This window comes from Papaver somniferum, unplaced genomic scaffold, assembly GCF_003573695.1.
Source record: "Papaver somniferum cultivar HN1 unplaced genomic scaffold, ASM357369v1 unplaced-scaffold_81, whole genome shotgun sequence".
NCBI lineage: Eukaryota > Viridiplantae > Streptophyta > Magnoliopsida > Ranunculales > Papaveraceae > Papaver > Papaver somniferum.
The window spans coordinates 1,276,515-1,299,741 of record NW_020651082.1 but is presented as its reverse complement, the minus strand read 5'-3'; the positions used below and the strand labels follow the sequence as shown (position 1 = coordinate 1,299,741).

At 37.0% G+C, this 23,227-nt stretch overlaps 2 protein-coding genes across 2 annotated transcripts; one reads left to right on the top strand and one right to left on the bottom strand.

The window, feature by feature from the left end:
* Window positions 1-4,166: 4,166 nt before the first annotated feature.
* LOC113345462 lies at window positions 4,167-7,734 on the bottom strand. The gene is made up of 4 exons (XM_026589240.1): window positions 7,702-7,734; window positions 4,923-6,489; window positions 4,670-4,791; window positions 4,167-4,517 (listed from the first exon to the last, which is right to left on the bottom strand). Exons 1-4 carry the CDS (start codon window positions 7,732-7,734, stop codon window positions 4,167-4,169), a joined length of 2,073 nt encoding a protein of 690 aa, XP_026445025.1.
* Window positions 7,735-8,696: 962 nt separating this feature from the next.
* On the top strand, window positions 8,697-10,768 carry LOC113345347. The gene is made up of 4 exons (XM_026589129.1): window positions 8,697-8,818; window positions 8,915-9,033; window positions 9,128-9,289; window positions 10,394-10,768. Exons 2-4 carry the CDS (start codon window positions 8,917-8,919, stop codon window positions 10,460-10,462), a joined length of 348 nt encoding a protein of 115 aa, XP_026444914.1. The 5' UTR covers window positions 8,697-8,818; window positions 8,915-8,916; the 3' UTR covers window positions 10,463-10,768.
* Window positions 10,769-23,227: the final 12,459 nt, after the last annotated feature.

The following is a 23,227-nucleotide window of genomic DNA, read 5'->3' as shown; positions in this document are numbered from 1 at the left end:
AAATCCATTATTGAGAAAACCGTTAGTACTACAAGGAAATATTGGATTTAGAGGCTTAATGATGCATTATGGGCATATAAAACGACGTACAAAACACCGATTAATATGTCTCCATATTGGTTGGTCCATGGCAAAGCTTGTCATCTTCCGGTCGAACTTGTACATAAGGCATATTGGGGGATAAAGATGTGCAACATGGATCTTAACGATCTAGAGGAGATACGTAATGATGCTTACAAGAGTTCTCGTATATACAAGGAGAAGACAAAACTCTTCCACGAAAATATGATTTCTAGAAATAATTATGTTGTGAGGGCAAAAAGTTATTTTATTTTAATCTTGTCTTAAACTATTTCCTGGTAAGCTAAGGTCTAGATGGATTGGACCGTATGTTATTACTAATGTTTATTCTCATGGCGCTGAAATTTTCTAGTCTTAGAGATGGAACAAATTTAAAGGTGAATGGACATAGGTTGAAGATATATTATGAAAGCATTGCTTGTGTGTATATGGATGTGTAAATTATCTCCCTATGGAGGATTAGTTGAAGGAATGCCAAGTCGGGCAGGAGACGTTAAACTAAGCGTTACATGGGAGGCAACCCATTAGTTTTGTATATCTATCCCTTTTGTTTTTAATTTTCTTAGTTTTGCATATCATATCTTGCATTACCATCTTAGATTTTACAAATTCCTAAATCTGTAATAAAAGGTTTGACGAATTCTCGTCAGAAAATTATGACTGAGTACTTGTCACGAAAACATCTCTCGAGACTTCATACGGAGTCCAATTTAAGTGGTTGACCCAAAATTTTAAACATGGTAGACTCACCTTTCTTTTCCAAAAATAAAATTTGAATTCGGAGTCTGTAAAGTATGAGCGATAGGCCTGGACATTTGAGTTTCGGTATTTTTCCAGAACTTTTTCAAATTGCATGTCTATCAATCTGAAGGCCGTAAAAGTCAGACCGTTTATATTAATATTGTTCCCTATTTACAAGTTATATAAAAGGTGTAGGCGAACAACTTTCGTTTAGGATGTTTTTCCTAGTTACCTACCCATTGGTACAATTTTTGAGTTTTTCAGGGATGTTATGTCAGAAATCAGAATTTTCGGTTTTGAACATTGAGGATAATGTTGAGTGTAAGTGTGGGGGAGAATTTCGTATCATACTTTATGGATATACCCATATAAAAAAAATAATACTATTTGATTTCTTGCATTCTTGAGATTTCATCTTTTGGAGTTAATATGAGCTATTTAGGATGACACTCTAAACCTCTTTAGGTTTAAACAGTTCTTACGACTATCAATTGAGTTCCACTTCATCATTCTATAATCCTTATATATATGTTCATAATTGAATGCGAAACTCAGTTGCAATAGCATGGTAGTTGTTTGAAAGATTCATCCTCGCAATTAATCATTACCAGATCACTTTTATTTTTATTTTTGTAGTTATATGTTTCTCTAATGTGATTTGGTGGGATCCTGATACTGCCATGGATATTGTAGCAAGGTAATCATTGGTTGAGTATATAAAAGCCCCATAGACAACTATCTTACACTTATAAAGAGTGATCTTTAGAACTGTTGTTAGATCTAAAGACAAGATTCACTCAGACAAGATCAAAGTATCGACGAGATCTTTACAACTGTTGTTAGATCCAAAGACATCTTGTAATAATCTATTTCTAACAGAGTCTGTTTTGTGTATGATTAATCACAAGAAGATTCAAGTGGTGTTGTGCAGGTATTTGAAGGCAATATAATATTTGAAAACGAAAAAGACTTCTTATTAGTTTTTGTATCTTGTGGATTTAGTGCAAAAACCTTGATCGATTGGGATCCAACTAGAATCAGTTTAAATTTGATAGATCTGATTGATTAGTTGCATGAGATCGGAATTCTCTATAGTTTCTCTTTGACATCTGTATCGATTGAGTGTGAATCTAAATTTGAATATTTCAGTAGTTATTGGATAGATTGATTTGACCAGACAAAGGGGTTTATTAGATTAAATATAAGAGCCTTTGTCAACAATTCATCTTATCTTTAGCAAGATTTTTTAGAGTGGTTACTGATAAGTGCATAATTCATATGATTTTAGTGTCCATTCCATACTTTTTTTAGGTATTATTCTTGCATATTTTCGTATTATTACTCTTGTTTTCTCTTACTTTCCTCTATTAGGTGAATCATCCAAAAAGGAGCTACAAAGTGCTAAAAAGAGCTAAGAAGATAAGTATTCCAAGTATCCAAGTGCCAAAGTCCAAGAGAAGTTGAAGAAGTGTGACGGAAAGGAGCAAAGATGCTAAAAATCAAGAGACGGGCCAAAGACCAAGCTTAACTCATTCAAATTAAGGATTTCTCATCACCATCTTGAAAAGGATTGAAAGAGGAAAATAATGAGAATGAGGTCATTTAGAGTTCGGACGAAGAAGTTTTGTGCAAAACAAGCTCTTGATCAATACCAGAGACTTTATGGTATGCAAACGTGTTCGCATACCTATAATTTTGTGAATTTCTGCTGGATTTGGTGGTATGCGTATGGGTGCGCAAACTTAGTTCCCTGAATTTGGGTTCGTCCCTAGTCGGAAGTAGATCGAAAGACCAAACACATAGTTGGACGGTCTAGAATCCAGATGCTAGGTAAGCAATCTAGAAATATACAACGGTGCTAAGTTGATTGCATGGTGCAGCAAATCAGATGTGGCATCATCTCTGGATTTTATTCAATCATTAAGTGGTGTGGTTGATGTCATCATTCGAAGGTTATACAGAAAAAAGTAACTTAACGTGTTTAAATGGAGTGCATGGTATCATATTCGACACCATGTGTGCATCATCTCTGGATTTTTTTCAATCATTAAGTGGTGTGGTTAATGTCATGACCCGAATCGTCATCTTCAAAAATTTCAACAAAAGATGACAAGTCTTAGCAAAGTACCGAAAACAGTGATACAACTTTGCTGCAAGCTTTCCCATTCTCTTTAATAAAGTCAGCAGAAAAAGGTTGTATTACCTCCCTACGCGGAGCATTACAACGTGGACTGAGATGAAAAAGCTATTTTAGACAGATATTTTCCTGCTTCAAAGGCATCATCTGTTCTTAAAAAGATTAGTAGTATTCTTCAGATTACCTGGGAGTCTCTTTATGAATACTGAGATAGGTACAAAAAGTTAGTGGCAAGCTGTCCCTGTCACAACATATCCCCAACAATCATCATTCAATACTTCTATGAGGGATTACTTCTAGAGTAACGTAATTTGATTGATGCAACTGCTGGAGGTTCACTCACTAAGAATACAATCTCGCAAGCAACTAGTTTTATTGAGAATATGACCTCAAATGCACAACAATTCTATAAAAGGAACGAATCAACTGTTAGAAGAGTTAGCGAGATGGGAGAATCTCCAAAAACAGAGAACCGATTAAGCACCATTGAAAAGGAAATTCATCGTAGACTGGCCAAATACCAAGATTAAATCATTCAAATTAAAGATTTCTCATCATCATCTTGAAGAGGATTGAAAGAGGAAAAGAATGCAAAAAGAATGAGGTCATTTCGAGTTCAGACGAAGAAGTTGTGTGCAAAACAAGCTCTTGATCCATACCAAAGACTTTATGGTACGCAAACGGATACGCATACCTATAGTTCCGTGATTTCTACTGAATTTGGAGGTATGTGTACGGGTGTGCATACTTAGTTCCCTGACTTTGGATTCGTCCCTGGTCGGAAGCAATGTAGTTAATATCGGATATCGGTTCATCTCGGCCGCGACCGATACACTGGTACGATTTTATATCGGGGATATTATAGTTGAAATATCAGTATAATATCGGTTCTAAATTTAGAGACTATACTTTTATATTAAACATTTTCTCCACACATTTACGGATAAAATATATTAGATACCATCAATTTTATCAAAAAAAAAACAAAAGAGTAACTTCAATAACTTTAAAGTTCAATACTTAAAAGGATAATTAAACAAGTTTAAAGTTCAAACCGGAAACAAGAGAGTAACTTCACCAACTTTAAAGTTTACAAACTAAAATGGTAACTAAACAGAGATAATACAATTTTATTCTAAATAATAGATATCATCATCTTCAGTAGCTCCATTAGCTCCATCAAGTAGTCCATTATCAGTGTCTAACATCAATGATCAGTATCATAGCCATCATATTCAGAATCGGTTGGGTAAGTAGACTTGCTTCGAGAGCTACATGCACCTCTACTATCAACTGGACGACTTTCTTCGCCAAGAATATCTTGCAAATCATCCAAAGTCACATTATCACCTTCTACAGCCAAGTCATGTAAGTTCTGTGGATCCAACCATTCATCATTTTCATCATGCTCATCAAGAAAAATAGGGTCACGAGCTTTCCCATCATCATTATATTCTGCAATTTCTTTATAACGACGCTGCAATTTTTTGTTATATTGGATAAATACACTATCATTCGATTTTTGTTGTTTTATGCGATTCCGCTTCTTGGTGTGCAACTGAAATACAAAAAATAAATAGCTAAACTGATTGTTTCATGCATTCCAGTTTGTTGTGATAAGAACATACATTGTTGTTTCATGCATTGTTGAAATTTATGACTTTGCAAAGAACATAATGCAACTGTAAAGATAGAACAAGTAAGACTCACATTTTGAAATGTGCTCCAGTTTCGCTCACATGGGGAAGCAGGAGAAGTAAGACTCAATACCCTGATTGCAAATTTTTGTAGGTTTGGGACATCGATTCCTCCATATGTAATCCACCAATCATCTGTCATAATCATGAACAAAGTAGCTAATCAATACAAACCTATTTAACACAAACGTAACCAAATTTTAAACTTACAGTACAGGAAAACTTATGAGGTTGATCTTTGTCTCTTCTTTTTTTGCAAGTCTGACTTCCTAGGATTCCATAAACATCGATGTACATTCTCAATTCAGTTATTGCCATCTCAAGTTCATCTTCATTGGTTATAAGCTTTTCCATAGCTGTATGAAGTCCCCTTTTGATTTCTATGTACTTTGGACCATGATCCATCAAACGAGCAGGAATCTTATAGAATATGGAAGGATTTAGATAATAAGCCGCACAATGTAGAGGATGATTAAAGTTATTCTTCCATCTCTTATCAAAAACAGCCTTAACTATAACCCAAGTATCATTATCTTCACCCAAATTCTTCTCAAGTTGATTCCTTGCTATTCTCATTGCCTCATAAAAAGAAGGCATTGTAGGTTTGCGTTCGATATCCACTAATCTTACTACCTTAACTAAAGGCTTTAGCACCCTACAAGAGTAATCAACATCTTCCCAAAATTTGATACTTGTAACAATTTTAAGTGCATTTACTCCCACATTTTCTCTTGCAAACCTAGTTTTTACCCACCTATCATTCACAAACACCATTTGCAGAGGAGTTTTATACTTTTGAAGACTCTCTAGTGTGTAATATTGAGTTGCAAATCTAGTTTTTGTAGACCTATGTAAGTCTGCACCAGTCAACTCCCTCATTAATCTCAATACTTGAAAATGAGCATAAATATATGTAACTAGTCTCTTACCTAGTATGACGGCTGTCTTGATTCTTGGAAGCTTGGAACCAAGTTCTTCTAGCATCAACTGAACACAATGAGCACCACAAGGAGTCCAAAATATATGTGGGTATTCAAGCATTAAGTCCTTCCCTGCCTTTTTGAAGTTAGAACCATTATCAGTAATGAAATGAACCACATTTTCTGCACCAACATCAGCAATTACCTCCTTTACAAGCTTACGAATGAAATCAGCATCATTGGTTCTATCTGAGGCATCCACAGACTTCAAAAATACTGAACCTTTAGGAAAATTCACCAAAAAGTTAAATGCCACTGAATTCTCAGTCATCCAAGATGATATGCATTTCCATGCAGTCTTTAATAACTTCTCTTTCACTGCACAGTTCCTTTTAGCGGTGACCTTTTGAGTTTTCTTGTGATCTGTCCTCATATATAAATCAATAGGACCTCTTGTATTACTTTGGGTTATTCGCTTTCTCTTCGTCTGATTTTGAACATGTAAATCAACACCACTACCACTGCCAACATTGCCATCAATTTCAACTTCTTGTTCCCCAACATCTGTGTCAACATCAGAGCCTTCATCAGAGTTGAATGTACGCTGGTACGCTAAATCAATGTTAGCCCTATGAGCATTTTTGGTCTTCTTTACATCAAACAACTGATTTACTTTGTTGATAACAGAAGTGGTTGCATTCAGACATGGTGAAGTATTCCCTGACTTTCCTACGAGATGCTCCTTAAGCCTTGTGATTCCACCACCACGGATTAATTTGTTACATAACAAACAGGTAATAATATTTGGATTTTCTGGGTCTTTGCGTTCACCCCATTCCCATGCCGGATCCCTAGCTTGCGTAGAAGAAGGCAATGAACCACATATATTGTTTGTGGTGTTTGCTTGGATGCACTAGAAGAATTCATAGCCATAACCTAAAACATAAATAACTAATAAATCAACCAAAATAAAAAAAAAAACAATAATAAAAAAGGTCTATTACCATATTTGACCATTAACTGTCAATTTCCATTGTCTATTAGGAAGGTCTATTACCTCAAATTCTTTAATTGATGAAGAAAAAACTGGGTTTTTTTTCTTTCTGATATAGGTTTTGAAGATGAAATTTGTGGGTACAAGTTATTAATAAGAATGAACCCTCAAAAATAAGTGGGTTTTGAAGATGTTGACGAATTTAATTAATCAAAGCAAAAAAAAAAAGACTAATTATCAAAAGGTTCAAAACCCTAACCTTCAATTAATCAATAGTCTCTGAGATTTTTAGATGAAGAACATCAGCTAATCAAAAGTTCCTTCCTTGCTGAATCAGGTATTTGAAGAACACGATCTGTTTTTCACTTCATCTCCTCTTCTTTTCTCTTCCACAGTTCGACTGAAAACAATCGAATGAAATTTTAGGGATTTAACCTATACCGGAACTGAAAAACCAAGATTACCCTTACACTTTACACAAAATGACCGGTACCGGTTAATTTCGGAAAATCTCGTTTCGTCAGTATCGGCCGATTTTATCGGGTAAATATTGTATCCCCGATATCCTTCATATCGTATCGTGCTAGACCGATATCCGAAATATCGGCGATATATCGGCCGATATGGCCGATATTGACTACACTGGTCGGAAGTAGATCGAAAGACCAAACACATAGTTTGACGGTTTAGAATCCTGATGCTAGGTAAGCAAGCTAGCAATATACAACGGTGCTAAATTGATTGCATGGTGCAGCAAATCAGATGTGGCATCATCTATGGATTTTGTTCAATCATTAAGTAGTGTGGTTAATGTCATGATCCGACGGTTATATAGAAAAAAGTAACTTAACGTGATTAGATGGAGTGCATGGTATCATATTCGATACCATGTGTGCCTATCTGTTTATATATAAAGGAAGGGATTAGTTTCAGACTAGATCTAAAATAGAGGCTGGTTCTTCTCTCTTAGAGCAACTGCAGTGGACGAATAAATCCAAATTTTTGGTCGAGTGGATTGGCGTAGTGGGACAGACCACAAAATTTGATCAAAGAGTAAAACCCAGAACAAATTTGGTCGGCGATCAAGACCAAACCCAAATATAGTCGGGCGTTTATATAATGTCCGCCTACAGTACGGGCGTTAATATAATCTCCATCTTTCATCGCGCGTTGGTATACGTAACGCCTCTCTTCAGGCGTTCATATAATGTACGCCTCATTGCAAGTTTTTGAAAATTTTCTTTGGGGCGTTATCTTTATCAATGCCCCACTTTTTTTTTTTTTTTAATCTCTCCGCCCAAACTCAGACGGGATCTTTACAAACGCCCCATTTTAGGCGCGACCAAATTTACTCTTTCTCCACTGCGTCACACTAGGGGTGTAAATAATACCCGAAAATACTCGGCCTGCATGTATCCGCCCGAGCCCGCTTGTACCCGAAGTAGTCCAAAGCCTGTTATGGCCCGTCATGGACCACCCGGCCTGGCCTGGATTAATTTATTGGGCGGTCTCGGGCTTTGAGATTAATCATGATGCCCGGCCTGATACCCGGCCTGAAAGCCTTCTATGTGCCATTAATCATTTAATATCCTCTTAAAAAGACTTAAAAGTTACAATTTTATAATTGTCGATTTTATGTCAAGAAAAATAAAATATATAATTGTTTTTACTTATAATTAACCTTTTCAAAACATTAACGGTAATATATTTTCTTATTAGAAAGTTTATTGTACTCTAATTAATTATTTATTATAGGCTAAAATTAAAAATTTGTCAGTGTAATTTAAATATAAAATAATACTATCACTTACGATATGCGATGTTGGAAAGGAAAGGATATTGTATTTAATACCGTTCATTTGAAAATTTAAACTTAAAAAAAAAATCAAAATAGTGGTCTGTCCGGCCCGATCTGGCCTGCCCGTATAAAAAGCGGGCTTTGGGCGGTCTTTGAGTAGCAAATTATCTATTTGTGCCCGGCCTGTCCGGCCTGAATTTGTTTATGGACTCACAAATATTAAGCCTGGCCTGCCCGGCCTGTCTTAGTTTTTGGATCGGGCGGCCCGGCCTGCCCGAATTTACACCCCTACGTCACACGACGGACTAAACCCTAATTTGATCTTTTTTTTAGTCTTTGGTTATACTCGGACCTCTGTGGACGCTCTTAGGGTTTTTAATTCGATCGTCAAAATCGTTTCAGAAATCTCCCTCTTCTTCTTATCTAATAGTTTTTCCCATCGACTGCCAGGTAATTTTCTCTTCGTCTCTCATCATCTCTGTTTCATGAATAATTTAGGGTTAAAAGAAACAAAATTGATTTTTCTTTTTCTAATTTGTCTTGCAGAAATGGCAAACAAACTTAGGGGTTTCGCTAGGATGTTGACTACTGCTAAGAATTCCACCAGAAAAGAGGGTTTTAGTAGGACGTTTTCTTCTTTTGCTGAGAAATCCACAGAAAAACAGGTTTTTTTTTATTCCCTTCATTTTATTTTAAAAATCAATTTTGTTTATTTATTTCTGATTTTGATTTGGATCATCTTTATTTGTTTGTCTCTAGGGTGATGTAGGTCTTGATAAACTTGAACTTGCACAAATGACAAAAGCTATCAATAGAGAGGTTGATATTGAAATGATTAAGGCATTATCTGCTGGTGTAGCAGGTGGTATAGTTCTTGGTTGTCTTTACCGCTACTTCGCACGTGGGTGGAACCCTTTTGAGGTATATATACCGCACCATCTTTTATCCTGTTTCTCCTTGTTTTGTTTGAATGTTAGATCCTACCCAGTAGAATTTATGTTGAAGCTTCACCATTTTTTTTATACCTTTCTGCTTTATCAACTATTTGATATCGCTAACACATGTGAGGCTGATATGTTTAGGTTGAAACACACTAGTTGGGAAGATGATCATGGGATTCTCAAATGGCAGTCACTACTGAAAATTAGCTTATTAGGAAGTCACTACTCATAGTTATTCAATCCTTTGATCGTTTTTGGTCTCAACTTTGGGACTATTAAATCCTGTCCTAGGCTGAATGACTTCGCATGGTTTCTTTTTTTTCCTTGCATCTGATTTTCCCCCTTTCAATAATAGAAATACTATGTATCGTTTCTCTGCAAATACCATCTCTTGTGTTTCTTCTGATTATGTTTTTAAAAGTGTTCAGTGAGGTGAGGTGGTCACCCCTCCAGTGTCTTGAGGTGTCAATCGTAAGAAAAGAAAGCTTTCCTCAAATTGGGTACCTGCTTCTTCAATAGACACTCTTACTTACTGAGCTGTCAAAATCATCTCCCTTTTTGTGTGTTGAAGATTTAGAATATCTTTCTTTCAAGCTTAGGTCTCCGTGGTAATGGTATTTCTACAGTTACCAAAAAAATAATGCCTTTACCTTCAAAAAAAAATGCTCCTAGGAGTTGGTTATTTGCAATTTTATGGGCAGGAGGCGCCTTGACAGAAAATTGTTGAGAGGCGCTACGGTGTCTAGAATCATGGTTACAACAATAATGCAATTGCTTAGAACCTTGGTGCTGTTTCACAAAATCTGCAGGGTTATTGCTGTCCTCTATACCCCTTTGATTTCTAAAAATTATTTGTTTTCTAGCTATCCTCATATTTTTGTGTGCATTATTTCTCCATTTCGTTTCGAGTGGGAAAGACATTTGTTGCGTTGTCTGGTGGCATTTATGGACATCTACATGTCATTGTACTTCTAAAATGAATTTTCCATCTGCAAGAGAAGCTGCTATTCAATTCAATTATGAATTTTCCATCTGCACGAACAAGCTTTCCAATATTTTGGACTAATTTCAAGGGAATGTGCAGGATACTCCTGGGCGAGGCAAAGATTATGGAAACGATGCGTTGCAGGTTCAACCCAAGTTTAAGCGTTAGGCTGTGATGGAGACATGGAACTCTCAAGCTCTCTGATGGTTCTTTTAGGGAAGTACGTACTAAATAAGAACTTGACATTATCATGGTCCGGTGCATCCCCTATTAGATGAGAGCCAAGAAGATATGGAAATCTCCTTTTGATATTGCCAGAGTGCTTAAAGTATAGCTTTGTTAAATTATGATTTCACAACTTCTCTCTCTCTATATATATTTGTCTAATCTAATATAATCTAAACTGGGAACTTATATTTATATGATTGATGCGCAGATCTTGAAACTCAATCTCATCTGAACCATTTAATTTCTCTTCTAGTGTCGATTCATTTTATTTTTGTTTTTTTCACTGGTAGAGCTGATTGCCAAATAAATTTTTTTACTCGTTTTTTTTTGATAGTACAGATGAAAATATATTACCAAAAGAAAACTGAAACAAAGTACACAGAAATAAAAGCGAAAGAGCAGAGAAGTAGGTGTAATGTTGTCAAGTTATCACTACAGGAAATGCCCTGTTGTGATCATTTGACAACAAACCTACAATTCTGCCTGATACATTGGTACTACTACCTTCTTTCAAACTAATAAGATTATCAAAGAAGGAAGCATATCTTCTTTCCAAAAACTAAAAACTGAAGATTACTCAGCTTCCACCGCTAATCTGTCATCCATTAAATTGTCAGTTCTATGGATGAATTTGGAACCCAGAACGCTATTAAATGCTTCCAATGTCTTCATAGCCTCCTTCAGAATTCTGTGATTCCTCCATTCCATTATAATCTCCTTTCCACAGATGAAATTTACCGATCTTTCACGGTCATCCTCCAATCAGAAACTAGACATGTCTTCATTTTTGGCCCTCTAGCACCCTGTAGAAGAGCTAGAGCTTCAGCTTTTTCAGGGTTTGAAGCTTCAATGATTCTAGACTTTCCTGCATTTCCATCACCTGCATCATTCCTCGTAATTAGTCCATAACTAGCATTATTAACATCTGATACCCAAGAGGCATCATAATTAATCTTGTCGCACTTAGAATCTGGTAACTTCCAGGGGACACTTTGTTGTGCTACTGAGTTGGTACAACTTGTTTGCTGGTCCATATTTCCTTGAGTAGTGCTCCAATAGTTCATGTGTCTTTGATTTATGATTGAAAAGTTGTAGCGAGGATGTAGCTTTTGCTTCAAATACTCTGTTGCACCTTTCCTTCCATATGAACCAGCACTTAGTTGCACTTGTCTTAGTCGAAATGTCTCCTCCTACCTGCCATTGGTTATAATGTTCCTTAGATGACAAAAGCATAGTGTTTTTATTAACTCCCCCTGAGAAAGGAGGGAGGTTCCATACTGATTTAGCATACACACATTCAAAGAGAAGATGCTCTAAAGTTTTAATATGATCATGACAGAATATGCAATTTTCATCTACATCAGGCATATAACATGAAAGAATCTGATTCATTGGTAGGACACTGTTCATACATTTCCATATAAACAATTTTATTCTTTGCGACATTCCTGCTTTTCAGAATCTTTTCCAAAATAATCCCTTATCTCTGTTAATATCATGCATTCCAGATAGTCTATCATAAAGGGATTTAACTGTGAAGTTGTCATTCCTAGTTAATTTCCATCTAGGTTTATCTTGTTCTAAGTTTTCACCCCTATCTAAAAACAGATTGATATTCAAAATAGATTGTGCAATTATGTGAGGAAAGGATTCATTGATTAGTTTTTGGTTCCACTTATGTGTATCAGGATTAATCAGATCTGATACAAGTCTTAACTCATTGCTCTTTTCAGAACAAAGTGATCAAGAGTAAATTCGAGATTACGGATCCATTGGTCAGTCCAAATATTAATGGGCTGACCGTCTCTAACCTCCCAACAAATAAATTTGTGAATCATATTTCCATATCCAAGACGAATTAGCAGATTTCTTGATGTAAAATATTGATTTATTTTTAAAATATTTTTTCTTAAATGGCTTAACCCACCAAGAATTTGGTTGGGTGAGTAATCTTCAGGAAAGCCTAGCTATCATTGCCTGGTTCATTTTTTCAGCGTTTTTAAAACCTAATCCCCCCATGGCTGTAGATTTACACATATATTTCCAAGACTTCATATAGTGGCCCTTGGCATTTACTTTCTTTTTCCACTAAAAGTCTCTTTAGATGGAATTGATTTTAGCTGTTATTTTCTTTGCCATTTTAAAGCATCCCATCTGGTAAATTGGCAAGCTAGAAAGAACTTATTTGTTAAGAATCAGTTTACTTTGTTGGATAAGAACTTTACTCTTCCATCCTTTTACTATTTCTTCCATCTTACTGAAAATAAAATCAAAAGTTTTTAGTTTTGATTTGTCAATGAAGAAGGGAGCTCCCAGATATTGGTTTTTTATGTCAATTTTCTTTATTTTTACAAATTTTGACATCATTCTTGTAAGTTTTGGATGAGTTTTTTTTCCCAAAAAAAATACATGATTTTTAAAATTTACCATTTGTCCTGAGGCTAAATTAAACTCATGCAAGACATTCAACAAATGTTTGCAGCTTTGCAAATTTGTTTTGTAAAAATGATGCAATCATCTGCGAAAATAAATGATTGATTGGAGTGTTGTTCCTACTAATTTTTATGCCCTGTATTTCTTTTGTTTTTAGTTTAGATATTAGTATCTTGAAAAAACTTCCATGCAAATTTGGAATAAATAGGAGGACTGTGGATCCCCCTATCTTAGTCCTCTATATGGCTTAAAAAAACTCTGTCATTTCCATTTAATAAAACTGCAATGGATGCAGTTGAGATACATTGTTGGATTAGATTGCACCAATCTTTGCAGAAACCCAGGTTTTCCATTCCTTTTAACAAAAAAATCCCAACTTACCATGTTGAAAGCTTTCGACATGTCTATCTTAACACCCCCCCCCCCCCCCCCCCCCCCCCCAAATTCTTGATTTCTTATGATTAATAGGATAAATCAGTTCATGAGACACTAAGATGTTATCAGAAACTTGCCTGTTAGACAAGAAAACTGTCTGAAAAGGAGAAATTAGTTTTCCAAGTAAGATTTTCATTCTGTTAGCTAATAGTTTACATATAACTTATAAGGGATATTGCGTAGACTAATTGGTCTAAAGTAGAGGGAGATTTTGGTTCTTTTGTTTTTGGAATTAAGAAAATAAAGGTTTTATTCAGATCCGGATTAAGCCTATCAGTTAATCTCCTACTAGAGACCAGTTATGTTTAGGGCTGCACATGGTCCGGTACGGCCCAATTTTCTTATGAAACCGGTCCCTGTACTTGGTGTTGACCTGTACCTCATTTTGAGGACCCGTACCTGTACTTGTACCTGGTGTTGTATATGTACATTCGGTACCGGTCCGGTACAAGACCGGTTCCGTGTTTTTACCTATTACAACAACAACACAATTAACAAAAATAATTTCCAAAATCAACGATTACAACATCAAAATCAACTTCCAAAATCAACAAAAACAAACAGAATTTTCCCCTATTGAAATCAATTGACGTGAATATCATTAGGGTCAGGTTCAGTATTACAAATCAAAGCAACATGAATCAATCCCAGTTTTTTGTAAACCCCATCTATTCAATTTATTCTCCCAACTATTTGCTATGCTGATCTTCTTACCCATTCATACACATACAAGATCCATGTAAATCCATTATTAATTCCAACCCATTGTTTCTCTGTAAGATAACAACTCAAAGCATCTTTTATGTAATCATTCATCAACAACAAGCCAACAACGTCATCAAATCCGTCTTCTCAGAATCATCAAGATCATCTCGAATTCCATTTATCAAGTTTAATTCCTTGTTGTAAAACCAAATTCATCATAACCAATCTTCGATTCAACAACAGTAGCTTAAATTTCTTCACTTAATTCTTCTCTGAGATCCTCACATCAAACCCTTATCAGATTTAGTCTTTCTCTTCTTATCTCATAACAACAAATTCGACTCCAACCCAAGGTCCAAATGCTGTAAAACACAAAATCTTCATATTCAATTTCTCCACCAAATCGAAAAAACCCGAAATCAAACATGCAATTAGTTTCTAAAGTAACTGAAAAAAAAGAACAATGGAGAATAAGGTGGTGGTGGTGGTGGTGTTGACTGCTCTGATAGAGTGATGATAAAGAAAAAGCAGTGAATAAGAATGTGTTGGTGGTGGTGGTGTTGACTGATCTGCTAGAGTGATGGTGGTGAAACTGGTGATTTAGTTCTCTAAAGAAGTGAAGAAAAAGAAAAAGGAGGAGGAAAGATCGAGATTATGTGACGGAGAATGAGATTAGTGAGTTGAAGACTGAAGTATAACAAAAAAACCTAATGTGAACGGATGTGATTCAATTAATCCAAGGGTCAAAACTAAAAAGGTAATTTGGTCCGGTACATCTCGGGAATTCTAGCAGAACCGGTTCCTGTACCAGGTGTTGACCGGTTCTTAATTCCCAGTCCCGTTCCCTGTACCGGCTACACCGGTACTGTCCGGTGCCGGTTTTTTTGGCCGGTTCAAGTCCGGTACACCGGATTATTCGTGCAACCTTAGTTATGTTTGAAAAAACAAACTGGGAGCCCATCTGGCCCAGGTGATTTATTTGGCTTCATTGTTTTCACCACATCCCAAATCTCCTCAGGAGAAGGCATACCGTTCTAAAGGATATTGGTAAATATGATGCTGCCGAGATTCATGCTGCAAAGAAAAATTCTAATGGATTAAATGCTATCATCCATGCCATTACCCAAAATTTCAGCACCATCTGACTATGCACACTTAGTCTAAAGAAGCCTGGGATATCTTAGAAACTTTATTCGAAGAGAATACCTCTGAAAAAGAAGCTAGGCTTCAAAACTTAAATTTCGATTGGGAAAACCTTCGTATGGCTTATGAATATTCATTTGATGAGTTTAATCACAAAGTATCTGAAATTGTTAATCCATCTTTTGCGTTGGGTAAGACTATTCCTGAAAAGGACATTGTGATGAAAATTCTCAGATCGTTACCAGCCAAATACGATTCTAAGAAACATGCCATTGATAAGTGCATAATTTTTACATATTTACTACTCAAATTAATATTTGTTTAGTTCTTTATTTTGTGCATATTTGATGATTTCATTTATTTTTGCAGTTTTTAGAAAATAAAGTTCTATGGACTAAAGTGCGGAATTATGCTGGAGAAATGATGTCATTTGATGGGTTAAGACGAAAAGGAAAGATGAAGAATCATTGAGCCGGTTATTTGCAATTGGGCCTGTGTGGAGATGCTCCATGGCGTTTATAGAAGTGTGCCACGGCATGTGGGGACCATGTGCAAGATATTAATTATGATAAAGGATATTTGAAGATATTTTGTTTAATGAAGAAAATATTTGTTTATGATGTGGAGTAATGGAATATATTAATATCTGGGAAAGAATATTATTCTTTATGGTTGGAAATAATAATTAATATATTGATTGCAATATTTGACACATGGCTGTTTGAGGGTGAAAATGATTTCTGATGATTTTGGTAATTTCGGGTATGTGGGTGAGAAACGAGTTTAAACCCTAACCAATGTACTGCAAGGGAGTACTATAGATTCGAGAGATCAATCTGTACGAATCCGGCCTAAACCAAGAAATGGCCGTTCCAGACTTGCTTCAGTCACAAAAGTGAAGGAGAATGGTTGGTTTTGGGAGGGAAGCGAAGAGAGTGTTGAGACCAGAGTAGGTTATTCTAGAAGGGTAGTTGTTTTATGATTTGTATCAGAAAGTGGGAAGCTAACAGATGGAAAGCTAGCAAATGTTTTCTGAGTGTTGTATGATCCTGACTTGAACTTGTTGTTCGGTGGAAATAGGTAAGACCTATTTATACAAGTCAAATTGAAACGTACTCTGGTCTCGTAAGAAATGGAAAACGGATGAGTAAATGGGAGAAGGTGGTAACCGGTAACTCCTACAATTGATGTTCCATTAAAAAAAGCGTTTCACCATTACTCTATGTATTTACTAACCGCCTCATCCTTATGACACTGTCTTGTAATGGGCGCAGTGTACGCCGCACGCTGTAAACCACCAAATCAATACCCAATGAGCATCCCCCAGTTTGTGACATGTGTTGATGTCTCGAGTGTTTTCGTGGAAACATATAGCATGTTACTGTTGTTTGGCAAGTTGAGCTTGGGAGACTTGCCGACTCGGTGGTGACCTTCGACGGTCGAGATTTTGCATCATGCGAGGAAGAGTAGCTGTTGATTATTGCAACCCTTCGTTTGGTAGCCAGTGACATGAAAGCATGGCGTGGATTTAATATGGGAGAGTTTGGGCGCGCCCAAAAGCTAGGGTTTTGGCATTATTTGGGCTCGAACCGGTGTAGTAGATGGCTTAATCACTTTAGCGTCTGAGGATGATGGCTTGTCAGCAACCTTTTCGATAGTTTCCCAACGTGGGAGTGGAATGCTGTAAACCTTGCTTGGAGGCTCAGGGATGCTCTTTTGAGATTCAAGGAATTCAGTATCGTAGACGGGAGCATAAGGAGATGATGAAGCTGGGATGCGGACGATATTGTTGTTGAGTAGAACCTTCATGTATTGATGGTACGTCTAAGGAACCACCTTGTTATCATGGAGCCATGGGCGTCCAAGTATCATGTGATAGTCGGGCTCTTGTTCGATCACGTGGAACTCGACTTTTGACTGAATAGGCTCTACCTTCAAATCTATGTATGCATACCCATATATATGGATCTGACTTCCTTCAAATCTTGTCATCAGGATAGGGTTCCGGACAATATGTTCTATGGGAACTTGGCCACCTTGAGAGTCTTCATAGTGACGATATTTGTAGAAGCACCTGTGTCGACGAGAGATCTCTTAAATTCAGAGTCTTTGATAAAACCGGTCACGTATAGAGCTCGGTTATGTACTTTATCTTCCAGGCGGTCTTGTTCCCCGAATATGATGTTGTCGATTGAATATTCAGACACCACGGATACCTCAATGACTGGAGACGGCGGAATTAGTTGCATGTCAGATGATATTTGGTAAGTGCAGCAAACGTGCTCGTACGTTGATCTCTGGAGAAGTGTAGAAGTTCACATAAACTCTCGATCAAGTGTGTAACTTCCTGGTCCACCGTCTTCTCGTAAGTAGTGTAACTGTTTGTTTGAGGGTCAGGTGACGGATCAATCTCCAGTGTTGGGACTTATGAAGTGGAGACGCCTCCCGACTCGGACGTCAGTTTAATGAGGAAATCGAGTATGTAATGTATCGTATCCTTCATCAGATCCATGTTCCTGGTGAGGACCTCCAGGATTCGAGCCAACTCTGCCAGAGTCGGGATTCCTCTGCCTTCCGCGCCATCGGGTGGAACGTGAAGAAAATTGCCATTTGAATGATTCTGGATCGGTTCTGGATTTTTTGAACTATTCCTAAGACCAACCATCTTGTGAAATTGTTAGATTGCAACCTAGAGAATGATCTCCCACTGTGGTCACCGATCTATGGATGGGGCAAAATGATTTGATGGTTTTTACGGAATTGAGGAGACGACCGTACAGAGGAGACTCCTTGAACCGAGCGAAATGTTCAACCTCACACAAATGTACTGCAAGAATGGAGTGCTTTGAATTCGAGAGAACAATCTGTAGTACTCCGGCCTAAACCAAGAAAATGGTCGTTCCAGAGTAAATTCAGTCACAAGATAGGATGGGTTGATCTGTAGGAGGGAAGATGAGAAATGTGTGAAATCAATGGTAATCAAAGATTGTAGGTGTGTTGTGTATTCTGAATAAGATAAGTTTTGAATGATTGAGTCTGCTCAATTGAAAGTGATTACTCAGATGTTGAGTTGTTGATCTCTTGTTGTCAGTTTGACGTGAGATTCTTGTTGTGTCAATCATGATTCAGAGACTTATTTATATTGTTGGAATTGCAGACACCATGATGCCATGAAGTGTGACAGTTGATGGAATCAAAGAGTGGGGAAATGGAAATCGTGTTGGAAACCTGTTTCTCATCATTTGGAGACTTGGTTGATTTTCCATCCACTACTTTGTTAAATCCTTCAATTGATTGCACGACTAGCTCACATTCCATCGTGTGTACGAACACACGTGTCGTAGACCGCCAGACCAAAACCCTAGTTAATATCCCCCAATGTGACACGATTGATGTCTTGTGGTTGTAGAGTGTGCAAGGCATACGTGTATTTAGTTAGTCAGTTGCTGACTTCATGGGACGATGAGTCCATGTATTTGCTGAGTTGAACATGATTTTGAAAAATGTTCTGAGACGCATGAATTGAACATGTCTGTTGAGACATAAGTATAATTCTCACGTTGAGATGAGGAAGTATTGCACATTCGATGAATTGTTGAATATTGATAGTTGAACCAATATTCCTTGGTTTGAGCAAGTGTTGCTCATCTGATGAATTATCGGTAGCGTGACCCAGATAAAACTTAATTAGAATACTAGTAGTTGAACCGATTATAATAAAATGGTGATCATGAGATCGTCGTAAAATTATTAGTGTTCGAATCTGGAATTATGATCCTTGGACTCAGAAACCCTAATTTGATTAATTGATGACCAATTGATGGTTTATTGAAAATTCAACCATGGGATGAAGGAGGGACCAGCTACATGAGACCATGGGTCGACCATGTAGCGCCCATATGCTCACATTAGAAAATACCAAGACCTCTTGAAGGATTGGTGAAAAGATGATCAAATGTTGGTTCAATCATTTTTCATATAATGCTCGTGTGAGCCTTAGGTGATAAAAACTAATTAATTTATGAAGAGGGGAGAGACTGACCAAGGGGTCATGAAACCGTCCCTGGATGGTCACGGGATCGAATGACGATCACTCCATGAAAATTCCAAGATTTATTAGAAGAGTTTTGGACCTAATACGTGCAATTGCGCAAATTAGGTCAAATCATGAAAATACGTGGGACCGCCTCATTGCGATCCAAAGAGACAATTTGGTCGGTCAAGGTAACATGCTCACATCGCCAGGGTGTCCATGTCTCAGTCCTGAGAATTTCGATATTTTCGGGTGTGCGTTTGAGCAACCATTTGAGAAAATATGACAAAATCAGGGTTTCGCTGAAATTGAGGAAACTTCATGAGATGAAGGAAAATAATTAGAAAATGAAGGTTAGACGAAGCGTGGGACCGCTGAGGCCAAGGCATGGTCGGTCGGCCAGTGACCACGGTCCCGTGGTGCTTTTTCCTAATTTTATATTATTTTCATGATTTTATGAAAATATCATGAAATCAAAGAGTTTGTTGAAATTAAGGAGTTTCCTTAAAGTGAAGGAGTTTCCATGGGATCAAGGAAGCAAATAATATTAAAATAATAAAAATAAGGGCGTGTGGGACCGGTTAGGGCATGGCCGGCCGGCTTGGGACCGGTCCCGTGCGTTTTCCTTAATTTTATGTATTTTCTTGTATTTTTCCATGATTTGAAGGAATTTTCATAATTTGAGAGAAATACAATGAAATCAAGGAATTCCATGGGATTAAGGAAACCTAAAATAATAATAATAAAATAAAAGGGATGTGGGACTGGCTGAGGCATGGACGGTCGTCTGGGGCCCGGTCCCACGAGTTTCCCTAATTTTATATTATATTTTTCATGGTTTTATGAAAATACCATGAGATTAAGGAGTTTTCATGAGATTAGGGAAATAATAATAAAATAATGAGGAACCATGAGGTGTGGGGCCGTCCGGGATCAAGGCATGGCCGGTTGGCCAATAATCACGGCCCCACAATATTTTTCCCAATTTTATATTATTTCCTTGGTGCGGAGGAAACACCATGAAACTGAGGAGTTTCCTTAAAACGAAGGATATTCGTTCAAATGAAAGGATTTTCATAAGATTAAGGAAAATAACAAAAAATATGATAAAATATAAAACTGGCGTGGGATCAGCCACGGCATGGCCGGACATCCAGTGAGCCCAATTCGCCAGCGCCTTGGTCAATATTTAATTATTTATTATTTTCCTTCCTATTTTGCATAGGTTCATCGTTTCGTCGTATTTTGAAATACTCGTTTGTGCGGTGATTGTTAGTGCATCATCGTTGAGTACACTTTCACCATTTGAGTCGGGGCTTACTCGGAGGTAGCTCAGATGCCCGTGCGTTGAATATTTATTACTAACCCATGTAATTCTGCTGGGGAGAACCATAAATTGAAGTAACGAAATATTACGAAAATATTTGAATATTTTCAGAAATTCAGTGGATGAATACAAGAATTCTAAGAATAATTAACTGATGGATCTATACTAGCAGAGAAAGCTGTCTATGAGCATTAATTATTCTGACATAAGCTTGCTAGAGCTTCATATCCTTTATATAGTCAGGGAAAACTGTTGTTTGTATCCTGAAGACGTTATCGCTCTAAACTAGCAGAGCAAGCTTTCTAGGAGCCGTCAATCTCGTGATTTTATATAGAAATAATTACTGAAGTGTTCAGTATCCATGAGATATCTCGTTATCCAGCGGAGAGACTACATATCTGCATGTACTATGAGAGAAAGTATTCTCAGTCAGAGATTCGATGAGAGACCCGTGTCTCAATACTCACATCTGATTGCTGGATCAGAAGTTCGTATAATTACGGGTTTACGATTTTAGACTTTGTCGAAAATCCACCATCTATAGTGTGCTATTGTCAAATTGGGTTCATTCTCCTTGTGATTTCATTGTGGCTCCAAGGAATAGATTTAATCAAGGTGAAATTTCTATAAAAGAAAAATTAGAGGTCTTTAAGCATGAAGTGTTTGATGAAATGCAACAAAGAATGGATACAAAATTTGAAGAATTTTTTTTTAATATTTGGTAACTTAAATATCCATCAAGATCAATGTAGAACTCAACATCATCATTATGAAGAAGAAGTAACGGATGAGGAGACCACTCCTTTTGATAGTCATTTTCATCAACAAGGCAGACGCCAAATGTTTAAAGAAAGACCGAGATACCACAATGTTACTACTTCAAACCGATGGGAAGGTGGACTCAAAATTGATATTCCGGAATTCCATGGGGGTTTAGCTCCGGAAGAATTTGTTGATTGGTTAGCAACGGTTGAAGAAATCTTGGATTTCAAGGAAGTGCTCGAAAATAAGAAAGTTGGGTTGGTTGCAACAAGACTTCGAGAAAGATCCGGCGCTTGGTGGAAACAACTTAAACAAATGAGGTTGAGAAGAGGTCAAGCTAAAATTGAATCTTGGGAGAAACTTAAGAAACACATGAGACTTGTATTTCTACCTCATAATTATACAAGACTTATTTATCAACAACTTCAAAATCTTAGGCAAGGGTCCAAGTCGATTAATGACTAAACCAAAGAGTTCTTTCAATTGATTGCAAGGAACGATATTAACGAAACGGAAGAACAACTTGTAGCAAGGTATATAGGAGGTTTGAGAGTGCAATATCAAGATACTTTAAATTTATTTGATATTTATTCGGTGTCGGAAGCATATCAAAGGGAATTATCTTTGGATAAGCAATATGCAAGGAGGGTTTCTCATGCCAATTGGAGTACTCACACTCAAGGAGGTGCTAAAACTACTACTTATCTAATGCCAAGTAGTCGAGCTCCAACTACTAACATTCCATCAAAATCCAATACTTCTCAACAAGTCTATCAAGGTAAATGTAACAAGTGTGGAGACGAAGGCCATAAAGCATATGAATGTAGGAAGAGTGATCGCTCGGGAAAAAACTTACTTGTTCATGGTGATGATGAAGATGATGTATATTTGTATCTTATGGAGCCACCAATATTTGATAAAGAACCCGACGAAGAAGTGGAAGAGGAGTTTATCACCGGTGACCAAGGACCATGTTTGGTTGTGTTGCGTAACTATTTTACTCCAAAACTCGACGAAGGTGATCGATGGCTACGCCAAAATATTTTTCAAACCACTTGCACAATTGGTGGGAAAGTTTGCAAGTTTGTGATTGATTCGGGGAGTTGTGAAAATATTGTTTCCAAAGAAGTGGTTCGAAAGTTGAAGTTAGAGACCAAAGACCATCCTTCTCCATATTCTTTATCTTGGCTTAACCAAGGAAGCGAGGTAAAAGTCACTAAACGTTGTCTTATTAATTTTTCTATTGGTAACACATATGTAGAAAAAGTTTGGTGTGATGTTGTTTTGATGGATGCATGTCATTTACTTCCTGGGAGACCTTGGCAATATGATCGGTTTGTGAATCATGATGGGAGAAAAAACAACTATTCGTTCATGTGGACTAATAAGAAGTTGACTCTTGTACCTAATCATGAGCTTATACCTAATCCACAAAATGGTGATTGTAAAAATCTATTTACTTATTACAAGTTCATAGAAGAGTTGGATGATTCAGAGGTTTTCTATATACTTCATGTTAAAGAATCTCCATCATATGATTTCGTACCACCGCTAGTCAAGACAATTATCGAAGAATTTCAAGATATTTTTCCGACCGACTTAACGGATGCATTACCACCATTAAGAGATGTGCAACACCAAATTGAGCTAGTACCCAGTTCAAGTCTTCCCAACAAAGCCCACTACCGGATGAGTCCCAAAGAACATGAAGAATTACGTCGCCAAGTTGAAGAGCTTATAGCCAAAGGTTTTATAACACCAAGTCTTAGCCCTTGTGTGGTACCGGCCTTGTTAGTACCAAAGAAAGATGGTTCATGGCGTATGTGTGTGGATAGTAGGGAAATCAATAGAATCACATTGAAGTACT